The sequence below is a fragment of the Anarrhichthys ocellatus genome, unplaced genomic scaffold, assembly GCF_004355925.1.
Source record: "Anarrhichthys ocellatus isolate YVR2014 unplaced genomic scaffold, GSC_Weel_1.0 scaffold52, whole genome shotgun sequence".
Taxonomy (NCBI): domain Eukaryota; kingdom Metazoa; phylum Chordata; class Actinopteri; order Perciformes; family Anarhichadidae; genus Anarrhichthys; species Anarrhichthys ocellatus.
The window spans coordinates 578,633-593,126 of NW_022280082.1; the positions used below are offsets into that span (position 1 = coordinate 578,633).

General features: G+C 41.9%; 2 protein-coding genes across 3 annotated transcripts in view; both read right to left on the reverse strand.

Annotated features, from left to right (window-relative positions):
* Nucleotides 1-1,998: 1,998 nt before the first annotated feature.
* On the reverse strand, nucleotides 1,999-4,286 carry gpr6 (G protein-coupled receptor 6). Its single transcript, XM_031870439.1, has 2 exons — nucleotides 3,995-4,286; nucleotides 1,999-3,230 (listed from the first exon to the last, which is right to left on the reverse strand). Exon 2 carries the CDS (start codon nucleotides 3,205-3,207, stop codon nucleotides 2,197-2,199), a length of 1,011 nt encoding a protein of 336 aa, XP_031726299.1. The 5' UTR covers nucleotides 3,208-3,230; nucleotides 3,995-4,286; the 3' UTR covers nucleotides 1,999-2,196.
* Nucleotides 4,287-5,251: 965 nt separating this feature from the next.
* Nucleotides 5,252-14,494, reverse strand: part of fig4a (FIG4 phosphoinositide 5-phosphatase a) — a 42,829-nt gene continuing 33,586 nt past the window's right edge. The window contains exons 20-22 of one of the 2 annotated variants that reach the window (XM_031870297.1): nucleotides 12,669-12,754; nucleotides 11,251-11,325; nucleotides 5,252-8,457 (exon numbers count right to left, since the gene is read on the reverse strand). In XM_031870297.1, coding sequence (XP_031726157.1) covers nucleotides 8,280-8,457; nucleotides 11,251-11,325; nucleotides 12,669-12,754 — 339 coding nt within the window. In that variant the 3' untranslated portion in view covers nucleotides 5,252-8,279. The remainder of the gene's footprint in view (nucleotides 8,458-11,250; nucleotides 11,326-12,668; nucleotides 12,755-14,494) is intronic. The other variant, XM_031870298.1, reaches the window with a different exon arrangement.

Here is a 14,494-nt window from a genome sequence, read left to right on the forward strand (position 1 = left end):
TGACATAATAAATAATCACCATCACGTGTTGTTCTTAACTGTTTCCAATTAGTCCATTGGTCAGGTATGATATTATTATTATATACAGATGATTTAACAGAGCAGCAGCGTGCTGATGTAGCACTTAACAGTGGGCTCCCGCTAACATAAAAACATTGACATGCAAATTAGTTGTTTTTCAGGTGTATACTTTCCAGAATGTGTTTATGCAAGTTGAATAACTTTTATCTGATATACTACTTGGAGGGTATGTGAATTGCAGAATGCCAGTATATAATAACGAATGCTAAATTTAAGAAACATGTGCCATTTACGACATTTCCGCTTTAAATACTACTGTCACCTATCACCACAATTCGCTTTCTGAGGCCTGTGAACAAACAGGTGTTTGCCTGATTTGGTGGGTGACTAAAAGCAACAGCTGTTGAGGTAAGGGAAAAAAAACAAGGTGAACAAACATCTCTTGCTCTCAGAGCGCCCAGGCCTCAGTGTGCGGTCCATTAGTGCCCTCCAGCATCCCTCACCTTTCCCCCACATCGTGATCAGCTTCAAACCGACTGAGGGCATCACAGCCCTCAAAACAGGAGATTATTACAGTTGATCGTCCACAGGAGGAGCAAGTCATTCCCCGTCGCCATTAATGCGACAGGGAATGACCATTTATCATATAGAAGAAAGCATTCTCTCACTATACTACTCCTGAAAATATCATTTATTGGACATCTAGGGTGGTGATTCAATAAAAAGCATGCAATAGCTTGGCATGTAAAAACATTTACAAGCAGAAGATATCTGTGTATGTATCCACACACGCTGGCAGGCCTGGTCTTCAACAGTATTCTTGTCCCTGTGTGGCACAGTGATGCCCTGAACCACTACCTGTTTAAACAGCCAGGCAGATAAACTGCTGTGTTTGTAAGCTGCTCAGGGTGCCAGGTTTGTTCATTCAGTTTTGATGGCGCAAGCTGACAGGGCGAGCAGCCAGACTCTTTTATCATCGCTCTTCTCACTCTGTCACACGTACACACACGTGCCCGGGGGCTGCTCTGCTCCTGAATCCTCATTGTAGATGTTGACGAGACCAAGAGAGATAAGGCAACAGACTTCTGCAGCCTCAGTTGTTGGTCGTATGGTAAGCTACATTACACCTGCTCATCCGGACGGGGAGGTAATCAAAGCTGCTAAGCACACGTGACCACATGGCACATGTTTTAACACATTTGTGGTATCTCTCTCTCTCTATAAGGCTCTCACACACTCACACTCACACTCACACACACACACACACTGAGCAAACAGGACTCAAACATGTGTACATTTAAGCTACTCTCTGGGACATGGTACTTGCTTTCTTAAGGTGCCATTAGTCTCTTCAAACAGACCCACCTGAGCTCCAGAAGAAGAAGCTGGAACGAAGTGAAGAGGATGTAAAAAAACAAACAAAAACAAGCCGAGTGCAAGGAGTCTTTGGAAGAAACGTGCTGCAGTAATGACACAGGATGGAGCCACTGCTGGATTTGATTTTGTTTTTTTTATTCCTCTTGTAGAAAATGCACATCAAAGACGATACCATACAAAATAGAAAAATGGCACACAAGTACTCACAAGTTGAAACGTTTAAACACAATAAGGGCTTTACAATACTGCTTTGGCATTTCAAAAAACACGGACTAAAGTGCAAGATTTTCCATTCCTTTTCTCATTTAAGCCCATTCACAGGTTTGTTTTGTCTTTTTCACAGAAGTTTCTTGTTCACAGCATTTCAAAAATCCCATCCTAACTTGTGTTGGGACATAATAAAGTGCAGATACAGTATACATATCTATCTTCACATTCTTTTTTATTTTTATTTTTAATTTATTATACTATATTGATCCCTTTAAGGGGGATATTTGTCTCTGCATTTGACCCATCCCTGTAGGGAGCAGTGGGCTGCCAATGACAGGCGCCCGGGGAGCCTGGGGTTCAGTGTATTGCTCAGGTACACTTCGACACGCGACACGTCCCAGTCGAGGATCAAACCGTTGACCTTCCGGTTCCCAGACAACCCTCTTAACCCACGGTCGCCCCCAAAAGCATTCACTGTCAACTGTAAGCAGATTGTCAATGGTCACAGAGTGATTTGTCTTTTTGCTCCGTCTTTTTTCACACACATACACACACATACACTCACACAAAAAGAGCCCTAGCACCTGTTTAGACCTCACTTGGTGATCTGGAACGGTAGGCCTTGTTGGACTGAAAGCAGCCGCAGAGAAGCACATGGAGGGAGCGCTGGATCTCTGTGTTCCTAAAGGCGTAGATGATGGGGTTAATCATGGAGTTGTAGGTGGCTGGCAGCAGCGTAGCATAGGTGTACACTGATGGATACTCCCTCTCGCCTACCAGGCAGTAGATTGCGAAGGGCAGCCAGCTGGCACCAAATGTCCCCAAGATGATGGCCAGAGTGGAGACCCCCTTCTTAGTAGCGACGTAATGCGACGTGGCAAAAAAGTGCTGCTGGAGGGCGATTTGGTGGGCGTGGTGGCACACAATCTTGCAAATCTTGAAGTAGAGCGTCAGCATGAGCACAAAGATGATGAAGAAGGAGGTGGCCAGTAGCGTGACGTTGCTCCGTGTCAAAGGGCGAACGATGCTGCAGGAGGCCGGATCGTCCAAGCAGTTCCAGCCGAGCACTGGCAGCAAGCCCAGAAACAGAGACACCCCCCAGGTTCCCAGTAACATCAGATGTACGTACTGCAGTGTCTTCTCTGAGAAGTATGTCAGGGCGTTGTAGAGGGAGAAATAACGGTCCACTGTTATGGCCAAAAGGCTGCTGATGGACGCAGTGAAGGAGGCCACCAGGAAGCCTACAGTGATAAGGCTGATAGTCTCAGAGGAGATCACATACTGAAACACGAAGTTCAGGATTAGTCCCATGCCGGCCAGCAGATCTGCTGTGGCCAGGCTCCCAATCAGCACAAACATGGGAGTCCTTAGTGTCGGCGTGTAGAAGATGATTGCTACAACTATGGCGTTCTCACAGGCGATGACGGTGCCTGACATGCAAAGCATAATGTCCCACGGGTTGATGGGCGAATCTAACGGGGTGGTGGAGAACTCCAGACTGCCGTTGTGCTCCGAAGAATCAGCCTCCATCCATGGGAGAGATTCTCCAGCCGCAGGAGTCGCAAAGGAGTCGTTCACCACCAGAGACTCGTTCATCATCTCCACGCTGTCGTCTTTTTGTCCTGATGGCAGTAGAAGTAGATTGGTTTGTTAATTATGATCTGAAGGCAATGGTGTTTGCTTGTCATAGCCAATGCAAAAAAAGTATATAACAAAGCACATCATTTACCAATACCTACAGCATTTTTATTTTAAATGTAAATATAGCAGTTGTAGGCTCAGACTATAGACACTTGTAGACAATCTGTTGCATGCCAAAGTTGATGAAAATCCACCTTAAAACATATATCTTTTGTAATTTCTATAGTATCTGCTGTACAGCTCTTTTAGTTTGTGAATTTGAGTTGAGCAGCAGAGAAATTCCTCTGTGATTTTGGGGATGCTCCATTGTGAGTAAATTCTGAGACAACTATCTTACTTGTATTTCAAAATAGAAAGACTTGCATCCAACTACAGCTGATCTATAGGTAATATCTCACATATAAAAAATTCAGTTTTAGGGTGGATATTCCCTTCTGAAGTTGTCGTAGTGAAGCAGCAAAAGCTTCATGAGCTTTCCGTGGTGCTGAAATCCCAGCACTAAGATCCGTAGAAAGCTAAACAAAACATGACCCAAGTCGTCATAACTTTGTTTAAAAATTAGATTTAATGCTTGTATTAAGACTTGCAGTGTAATTTTGGTGCTTAATAACTATATAACTATAACTATTCAAAATCGAATGCTCAGTGTCTTGATGTATTCCTCTAAATTATATCATAGATTGCTACAGCGATGTTTACAAGTTCATTCCGACATAAACATTTCTGAGAAGTATAGAATACGTACCTCCGTGTTCAAAACGTTATGCGCTGAGATTTTCTCTGAAATTGGAGCCCCTCGTCCGATGGGTAAGTGTCAAACAAATTCAAAGTGAAGAGGATGCAAAAGGACTGCAACCCTTTCTGTCGCTCCTCTGGACGCTCTCAAGTGAAGCCCTTGATTTTGTTGTGCTTCCCACGCATGGGACAGACACCCAGGGCAGGGCTGCTGTGAAGCATTGGCCGGTGTTCAGCTCGAGGAGAAAGGTGTGAGTGAGGAGGACGGAGCATGGAGGACGAGAGGGGAGCGACCAGACACGGAGAGATTAAATCCTCCTGAAGGAGGGAGGGAGGGAGGGAGAGAGAGGGAGAGGGAGAGAGAGACTCCCTGACACCAAAGCTCTTGCATTTTTCTGTGTTTTTTTGACTTAGAAAATTAAACCATAACTACTTCTTCTTCTTCTTCTTCCCTCAGTAAAACTCACATTTTGATCTCAGCGAAGTAGTTGAGGATCAGGTGCAAAAGCACACAAACAGGTGTCAAGTACAAGCAGCATGCATATTGGGGTGGGGGGATAACCTGTAAAAACAACTCTTCATGTACATATGTTGTAGATTAATACTTTGAAAGCAAAGTCTAATGTATCAAATCAATTTGTCTTAAACACCGGCTAATTTGCCTTAATTTCAAAGGAGAATATGTGGTTCATCTTCTTTTCAGGTGAACTAGACCAATACTAGTCTAGTTACGTGGTTAGTTTAGTGTTAGCATGCTAACTAGTATGCTAGCTGTCTGAACAGTAGGCAATTAGACACATTCATGTATTGGAACTAATATCATTAACAACAGCTCGCATTAATAGAAGGCAGCCAGCCAAAAGCTGACACAAGTTACACCTGTGTTTAACACGTTAAAAGGAGAGTTTGTCCTGAAATGAAATGAGTTTATAACAAGAGAGGACAGATACAGGGAGCTCATGTAACAGATGTTCTGGACCAAGAGACTTTCTAACAAGCTAATGCACCATGGGAGGAGTGTTCAGTACGTCAGGTAAATGCTGTGCATTTGAGAAAAAACATCTTGTGATACCCAGTAGGATGTTAATGCCGTTACTTTTTATATCTTTGGTTGAAGCCATGACTCTTTTACCTCCGTTTGAAATATTTTCTTCATATATATATATGCACATGTGTAATAAAATATAAACAATTAACCATAAATGTAAAAAAAAGCGCCAATTTAAATATCATACAAGCGTGGATGAAATATTGAGAGCCGGGTTGAGGTAGGGGGAGATTCAAAGCAGCATGGCAATATGGTAACTAGTTTTAGTTTCCAGGAAACAGGTGTTTGGCCACCTTTTGTCAGCAGAGAGGGGGTCGTCTTCATTCATAAGCTAAGCGGTCACATGAAGACCCCAGCGACTCATGTCAGAGACCAGGGCAGATACCCAACCACACACACAAGACCGAAATACGGAATAATTGTTTTCTATGATAGACGAAACCAAACAAATTAAATTTCCACCTCAATAGAAGCACTGCACCCCCGGTGCCACACACACACACACACACACACACACACACACACACACACACACACTTAAACATTCAGTTATTTTTGTGAGGATTACTGAGAACAAGCTGCCTTTAAAAATATCAGTGACGAGATGCATTTATTCATCCATACCCATGTGTTGCTGAGAGGTTTCAATGTAATGAGACACCTGCCTTTCTAAACACAACACATGAGAAAAACAGAGCCTTACTTAAAAGACCAAAACAGCCCCCGACCGCCTACAGTCCCCCTGCCCACAAACACAGAGACAGCAGTGCTCTCCTTTTTCCAAGAGTGCACACATGCTCTCACAAGCTAGAGCACAAGCACACCCTTTACCAGATACATTAAGAGATTGGTGGAGATGAAATGTATCTGTGACAGCTGAACGGACACGTCGCAGGAACACGTTTACTGAAGAGACATAACACCTCAATTCATTTACCCACAAACATCTAATACTTCTCACAAGAGGAAACGTTTTCACCCAGGGACAGACAGAGACACACACACACACACACACACACACACACACACACACACACACACCTTGAAAACGAAAAGAACCCAACCCCAAAAGGAACAATCACATATTCGGATACGTCTGACCGACCGTACTGTACCTGCTTCTCGGCAGATGTCATCTCGACCATCGATTTTATGATAATTACATGATTGCTAATAACATTATGTTGAGAAATGAAACACTTGTGATCACGGATGGTGGATCTTAAGTTTAATACCAGTATGTCATCCAGAAAGGTCTTTCATAGCCTGAATTCAACCTTTACGAATATTGCAAAAGGTAAAATCACACCCACAGTTGTATTTAAGTGATTTTGTTTTGTTTTTGAAGTTTTTGATGTCCAGTCAAACATTTCATCGGCGGTTGGGGTCTTCTCAACTCACTGTGAAAAATACTTACCACCCTTTATACTACTTCATTCTTTCTAGCAAACAAACAACGATTGGTCATGATCAGGAATGCTCAAAATTCGAAAGCATCCCGGGTCAGAACAAAAGCAAAGCAGCCGGACTTGATCTACAGTATATTCCTCTAGTGGTCTTATCCAGCGAACAACCATCAGAGTAGAAAGGTAAAAGCCTCTTGAGTCAGCTGAGGAGCTTCCAAAGGAGGAAAAAAGGGGACTGAAGGACACAGACTGCGAAGTGAGAGACCGTCTTCTCTTTAGGTGAATTCCTGGTTGTATTCTAGTCACTCCAATTAAGAACAATGCCGCTGCAAATTTGAAAATATGACGCATAATCCGTCATCTGGAGTTCATTTGCTTATAAATGCAGCTTATTCATTTTAAGTCCTAGTGCCGTTCTCTACAACATCACATGCTGAAGCACCACTCACCACCCCCCCCGTCCTCACGAGGCACTGATGCAGAGACCAGTGGTCGAGCACTATGCTGACTGCATGTGTATAGTGCATTAGAGGAAATACAGTGTTCATCGTATTTCACATTTCCTGACACCTGTGGTTGAAAGCTGAGTGCAAAAAGAGTGCGTGAGAGCAGGGAGTAAGTGTGACAGACGGAACTAAAGTGAAAAGGCTGAATAACGCGTGAAAAATAAAGCAGAGGACAGTTGGAGGGAAGAGACGTTTTTTTGTGATGAACAATACATAAAAGACATTAAAGTAGAGGAGCAAAGCGGGGGGAATTTTAGAAAAGTGCACATTGTGTTCATAAATAAATGTTTGATTTTTAACTGGTGTACATAATAATCAGCTTTAGACAAATCTGTGTGCAGTTTGGTAAACTAAGAATGACTTAAACCCCACAATGTCAAAGCATCAGTGATGTGTTTCGTCTGGATATACATTTACAGTACATGAAGGATTTACATCATGTCAAGCCCCCATATGCGGGGGACCAGTATTCCCTGCGGACCTCTAGTGATCTGTATTAATTGTGGAGGTTGTCTGCCATCACTTATACGAGGCCCCCTGGTGATACTAGTCCCGTGCAAAGAGGGCTTAAAACTGTTGTTCCAAAAAGCTTTTGAGAGCAATTAAAACAAAACAATGTATATCCCCGTCATGGCACGATGGTTTAACAGAGTCAATTTAAAAAATAAAGCTAAACTCTCAGGTGGAATATTAAATCATCATAATATTTGGGCCTGCCATCATTGAATTAATTCCAACATTTAAAAAGGTGTTAAATATGGGATTCAGATCATATCTATTGTCTCCACAACATGGCGACGGCTGAGCCTGCGGCTAGCAGCTAACGGTGCTAGCATCGGGAGCAGTGCAAACAATGGCGACAGTGCAAACAGTGCTGACCTGAGGGGGACCCGGAGGGTGACGAGCGCGTTGTGACAACACACAGAGGGAGAGTGCTCTCTGCTCAGGTAGACATTACTCCACCGCTATATCTGAACAGAGCAAATAGCTGTTCTCTGATAAATTAACTAAATTTATTTAAGATTCAAAACACTTAAGAATTTACAAGTCCAAAACATACATGTAATTAAATAGTTTATTAAAAGAGTTGCAATTAAAATTGAAATAAATAAAAAAAGCACCATATAGGTAGCCTGTTAAAAAGAAAAAGAAATCAACGTGGTCCAAATGTAGGACACATGGGTGGTACATGCGCCATTATCTTCATTAAGTTAAATGTATTCACAAATGCAAGAAAAAATGTCATGTCAAAATGGAAGTATGTGACGGGATTGGATCTGCCAATCTGGGTTTGCATATATTGGTAGCAGAGATCCAGTCCATGTTGTCCGTGTCTTACATGTATCTGTTCTTGACGTACTCCCTGTACATCAGCATGTCCTCCCTGCACAGCACCCTCAACTGGCCCTGACCCATCAACACATGGCTCTCAAACTCCTCGCGGCTGTCTCTGTCGACCTGCGGCGGAGAAAGGCCGTAGATGCTGTCCTCCGGGAAGCAGGACACCGGCTCTCTGAGAGAAAGGGACGAAGACATGGGGCAGAGACATGTTCAATTAATGCCACGAGATCATCAAAAAAAACACAGCAAGGGCTAGAGAAATGTTGTATTCCAACTAACATCATCTCATGAAAATCTGCTGGAGAGGGTGAGTCATTCAGAGGACTGATAATGGAAACAACAAGAGGATTGTCGAGAAGGCTGCTTTCACTGCAGAATTACTCAGTCAGCCAGTTTAACAGCAGCCGAGGCCCCAGTGAGCTGCTGCTCAGACACACGGCTGCATTATAAATGCACATCATTGGCTGAATCACAGCCACAACAAAGGCTCTGGTAGACCAAGGAAGCCTTGAGATCAATATTGAACGAAGTGTCATCATGGAGTCCTCAACTAAGGGTTTAATGTACATTATAATAATATAACTAGACCTGCAAGTAAGTATATTGAAACTAAAGATTTCACTGTCACGAGGCGACCAAGAGGCTGAGAGGCTTTAATATACAGTACATAAGATGAACAGCTTGAGTGCCATTAAACCATTTTTCAATCATTTTTTTTTAAAAGTCAAAGGGAGTATAGCGACTTTTCTCTCAAAAGCTTGAAAACAAGACAGACTATTCAATTAGCCTTTACTTTCTTCTCTCTATCAGGTAACAATTAAATAGGTTTTGCTCTGTGAAACATCTCAGCAGCTCTGAACAGATCATCTTTATAGCCAACATGCCAAATGATGTGAAATGTAGAGTGAAGCAGGGATCCTCCAGCTACAAAGAGGTTTTCTTCCTACATTGTCACACTTGCAGAAACTGCTGCAAGTGTGACAATCTGATCTTTTTTTAGTCATAATTGTGCATCCATCTGGATCTGTGACTTAAAAGCTGAATATAATTTGAGGAGGAAACAAATCAACACACCTCTCTGATACCTCTCAGCAGGTATCCGCCATATCATATATCCTTTCCGCTTTTATCCTCACTGATTGAGTCAGCTTTGCTCATGCCTCATCGGTCAACAAAGGAACTACACAGAGGGAGGATTCAGACTAAAGGACTCCAAATGGGGAAAACATGTTTGTTGTGCTGTGAAAGTGTCTTAAAATAGCGCTGTTTCACAACAGCAGATGCACACGCCGAACCTTGCGGACCTGGCACGAGGATGACATAATTGGTAAGGACGGACTAACGAGTGGACGGAGTGATGAAAGGTAGAGATATAGGCGGGCGAGGAGGGACGCAAACTGAACAAGGATGAAAAGACTTTTTGATTCCCAGGCTGCTGTAAAGCCAAAAACTGTATGTCTACGGCACATTACTCTAAATGGCATTTCCTTTGAGCAAACATGCATGTACACAAAAAGAGAACTAGTGAAGTATAGTGAGCTGGGACGTACACAACTAAGGACCTCCTCCCAGCAGTGTCAATCTCACATGAGCTTCAACCTTTCTTCTTCTGAATGGTGACCTTTGGCTCCATCTGGCTTTATAGAAAGTTGTGGGACATGACAAAACTTTTAACTCACCTGTGCTCAAGAAAAACCCTGACACATGGACATACTTTTGCCCTTTCTTTACCATTCTTCGATTCGGTACAGGTATCATTTCATCGAGTATGTTCCATCCAAGCTGTGCAGCTCAACATCAAAACCCATCTGGCTAACTGGATGTATTGTTAGGGCAAAACAATAGAACAAGAACAACCTCTCAATCCTCTTGTGCCACTGCTGCCTCTGGGCTCTTTCTCTTCCAAAAGCCTTCACTTAAACATCTTTCATCTTCAGATAAAAGGGTTATTATATTAAGTAGGGGCTTACATGTGTAAGAACACTGCGCTGAGTGACTGGTAAACCCAGAGCATATTAATAATATTAATACTTCCTTTCTTTGATTTTTTTTACATGCCAAACTATTCTTGGCTGCTGGAGCCTCATGTTTAGCATACAGACATTAGAGTGGTATTGATTGTCTCATCTAACTCTCAACAGGAAAACAAATAAGAATATTTCCCAAAAAGTCAATATATGCATGTAAAATGTTTAAATGTCTGACAATCATAACTCAATAAAAAATTCTGCCTGTTGTATGTTGTATGATTGTGCATACAATATCTACACATATGCAAGCATATGCATTAATAAAGAAGAATTAAAAGAGGGGGCATAGACACTTTCTATTCTCTACTCTATTCGCTCTGATAAAACACTGGAGCGGAAATTGCTAATGCGTCTGTACGGCTGCACATTGCCATCCGGCTGAGAAAAACAATCACCTGCTGGGTCACGGCCGCAGCCATGAGGAAGGCGGGAGGGGGGGGGGAGACTGACCGGGAAACAAGAAGTAAAGAAAGCGTGCTTGGTTATCGTGGATGAAGATTAGAGAGGGCACAGCTAGACTTTCTTGGAGACCACTTAGGGCGAGCAACTGTGTTCACGTGTACCAAGAGGGATCCCTCTTCAGCTGCTCTTCCCTGATGTTTCTTCTATTTCTTCCTCCAGTTAAAGAGGTTTGTTTGGAGAGTTTTTCTCTTAACCAAAGTGAGAGTCGAACAGGTCAGAGGGAGCCTCATGCTGCTCAGATTGTAATATTTGTGATGCATAATAACTGGCTAAATAAATAAAACTGACTTGACTACTGGAGATGTTGAGAGGTACTTAAAAAGTGCCATTTTATAACAACTACTCATATTGCAACGTATTGCTTAATATCACACGTGTGTGAGGATTATTGAGTTTGGGCACATATGGGTAAACTTGTCTTTTTTTTGTCACTGTGTGTGTGTTTGGGTTAATTTGTCACATGTTTTACTCACAAGCAGATGATGTTTGCCAGGTTTATGCGTTCGGTTCTTTCCACCCTGTGCTGGCTCTCGCCCAGATGTGCAAACCTGCAGGGAAAACAAAAAACACAAAATGAAAGTATTGCTACAAAACTGACAAAAATCTACAGTATATTTTGATTCCTGCCTTGGATATTTTGTTGTATGTCACACCCCTCTCTTTCTATCGTTCTATCTCTCTCTCTCCCCCCTATTTCTACACCGTCACCTGTCAAATTATGGCATAAATGCCAATAACAATTATGTAAAAAAGGTGAGCAACATACTGTATCTGTTGAGATCTCATCAAATCTCAAATTTCACCTCAGGATATTTTTCTCTCACAAAGACACAATAACATGCAACTGTTGAGAGTTCCCCTCTGGCTCTGGCTTATGATTATTTAATATTAATGCACTGATTAGCAGAGCTTTGGCTGCAGCTAACATCTTTGGAGCAATTTCAACTCCCACCCTCAATAATGAATGCAGTTTCATTCTCATTATGTGCCACTACAGCAGGGGGATATGAACGACATTCTTCGTCCAGACAGTAAAGTACACTTTCAAGATACGCCGCGCTTTATGGAATTCTCTAATGTATAAGTTTATGTATTTGCTATAATATTAGGTGTACTTGTTAATCCACAAATGTTGATTATTGCTTCAAAGACAGGACCATACACCACACTCAAATAACACACTGGGCCAGTTATCCGCAGGGGGCTTAGGATGGCAGAGTGAGACAAAAAAAGAGCTATTAAAGCTCCTTCAAAGACGTCGCATTGTATCATCCAAAGAACAGATAGTTGTGTTCATTTTCAGAGCCTGATGGCGGCTATTCACTGTATCTCATCAACATGGTTGCGAGCAGGCAGGAAGAAAGGACAAAAGGAAATAGAAAGGACAGAAAGAAAAAGAAACTGGAGGGTGAAAGGAGGGGAGAGGGGGACGAACAGCAGTGAGGTCAGAAGTGTGATGCACACAGCAGGGCAGAGTTGACAATGTCCCTTTTGCAAAATGACAGATATCCCCCCTGAGGGGGCTGCTGACACTTACTGCTTGTTCCTGTTTGTGTGTGTGTGTGTGTGTGTGTGTGTGTGTGTGTGTGTGTGTGTGACTTTATCTAGCTAGCAGCAACTGATCAGCAAAACATGAGAAACACATCTCAATATGATGCAGTTCAGTTCAACACCAATGGAAACCTCAATATAATATACATTTTGTTTAATGACTACCTGTCTGGCAGTGTCAAAATAAACTGAACATTATTATCTTTGTAAAGGTTGCATTGGATTGCATTCAATTTTAAAATAAAGTTGTTAAAGCCCTATACACTCTGGCTCAGTGTGCATTCATTGTAATATCAAACGGTGCATGTATGCATGTATGTGCCAGCGTTGTGGTTATTACCTTTGGTAAATGAGCAGGTCTTTCTCAGCAGGAAACGCAGCCAGATTGAGCCCATAGGGCTCCTTAACCGACTGCTGCTGGATCTCCTGAGGAGGCGAGCAGGCAAAGGTAAGAAGCTACAGTACACATGTGCAGGTGACCAAGACAGAAAAAACACAAAAAGAATTTAACAGACGTTTTACCACAACTGTAATCTGGCTAACAGCCAGCTCCTTCAAACAGCTAATCAAGTAGCTGCAACTCAAAGCGTAAAATCATACAGACAAGGTCATGCGGTTCAGCCGCTTCCCTACAACCGATTCACCACTTAAGACGGCCCAAGGAGTGTAATTTAACTATGAATGTAATTTGGTTATATTGTGTCTGATGAGGTTTCATGTTCAGAGACAGTGCCCTCCTGGGGGTCCTGCACACAGTGTCCAACGTTTAGAGGGACATCATAATTATAACAAACAAAAGGTCAGACCGGTTCGAGCTGATTCTAAAAGGCTTTATGTGGCTTTATGTGTCTCTTTCAGTCATTAGGGAAGTTTCAAAATACAGAAGTAAAAAAATAAATGGTAGGTAAATCAAGTTGGAAGATAATAAAATCATAACAAAGCCGTGGATCATGAGAGTATAATCTGGTAAGAAACAGGAAATATATGAACAAGACCTTTAATTAAAAGTGCGATTAAACAATGATATGTGGCTTAATCGCCTAAACTATTACAAAATAAAATAAAACTATTGCCAATGATGATTCATCATTACACAATGCTATGAGAACAGAAAGAAAAAAGAGAACCAATACATATTTCCAGGTGTATTTCCTCATCAGGACATGCTATGACTTATGTTACGTTTTTCAGTTTCTTAGGAAACAAGCAATCAAGCCAAATTAAGGCCAATAAATAAAAAATGATTTCAGCATTTCATTTTTTTAAAGGTTTATCAAGATTACCAAATCAAAGGGGCATGATAATGAGTACTGTACTGCTGTGATCTATTACGCATTTCTATTAAGCACAAGGCTGATGATCAAATAACAGCCCGCTGCAACAGAAAGACTTCTCTGGAAACACATCACAACAACAGCAGAGTGAGGCGGATTGCATTTGTATTCAGTAAGAACAATACCATGAGGCTACAGTGGACACGTGCTTAAACAACAGAAAAGGTGAGAGAATGTAGTATGGTCCGATTCATCTCAGTTTCTGTTTTCACGTGTTGGTGGTTGGGCGGAAACAGCGTTTTTTTCATGTAAAACAGCGTGAATCCCTCTTGCCTTGTGGCGTTTTGCGAGATTGCGGGGGTGCTGTTATATTGCAGTTGTGAGTGTTTTCTTGGTAGACATCGGAGCATTTCATGACAACCGAGCATGATCTGACTACTGCAGGGTAACCCATGTGAAAAAGGACCTTCTATATTATGGTTATGTCATTTTACATTGTGAAAATCACACAATATATTAAAATATGATCATTTGAAAAAACATTTATAGATCCAATAGCTAAATGGGAATGTTTGTTTTTGACTAATCCAGTGAATTTACCCTTTTCAGTGGCACTTTGTGTTACAGCTCGGTAATAACACGTTAATAGTGGCTAAGAGTTTGATATTAAGAGGTAATAATTAAGTATTACCATGCAATATTAGTTATGCAAAAGGGGCAATAAGGGGTAAAATCAAACGGTAGTAATGGGGAAACCCATTTTAATGACAACAATATGGTAACCTGCAACAAAATGGTTATGGCGGTGCAATATCTGGATTTGAAATTGTAACATGGTGACATTAATGGGGTAAAAACCTGATAGTAATGAGATATTATAGGTTGATGTTTC

Bases quoted from the DNA above. Each gene is read 5' to 3' on its own strand.
- gpr6 (XM_031870439.1), bottom strand. From the start codon at position 3,207: ATGATGAACGAGTCTCTGGTGGTGAACGACTCCTTTGCGACTCCTGCG.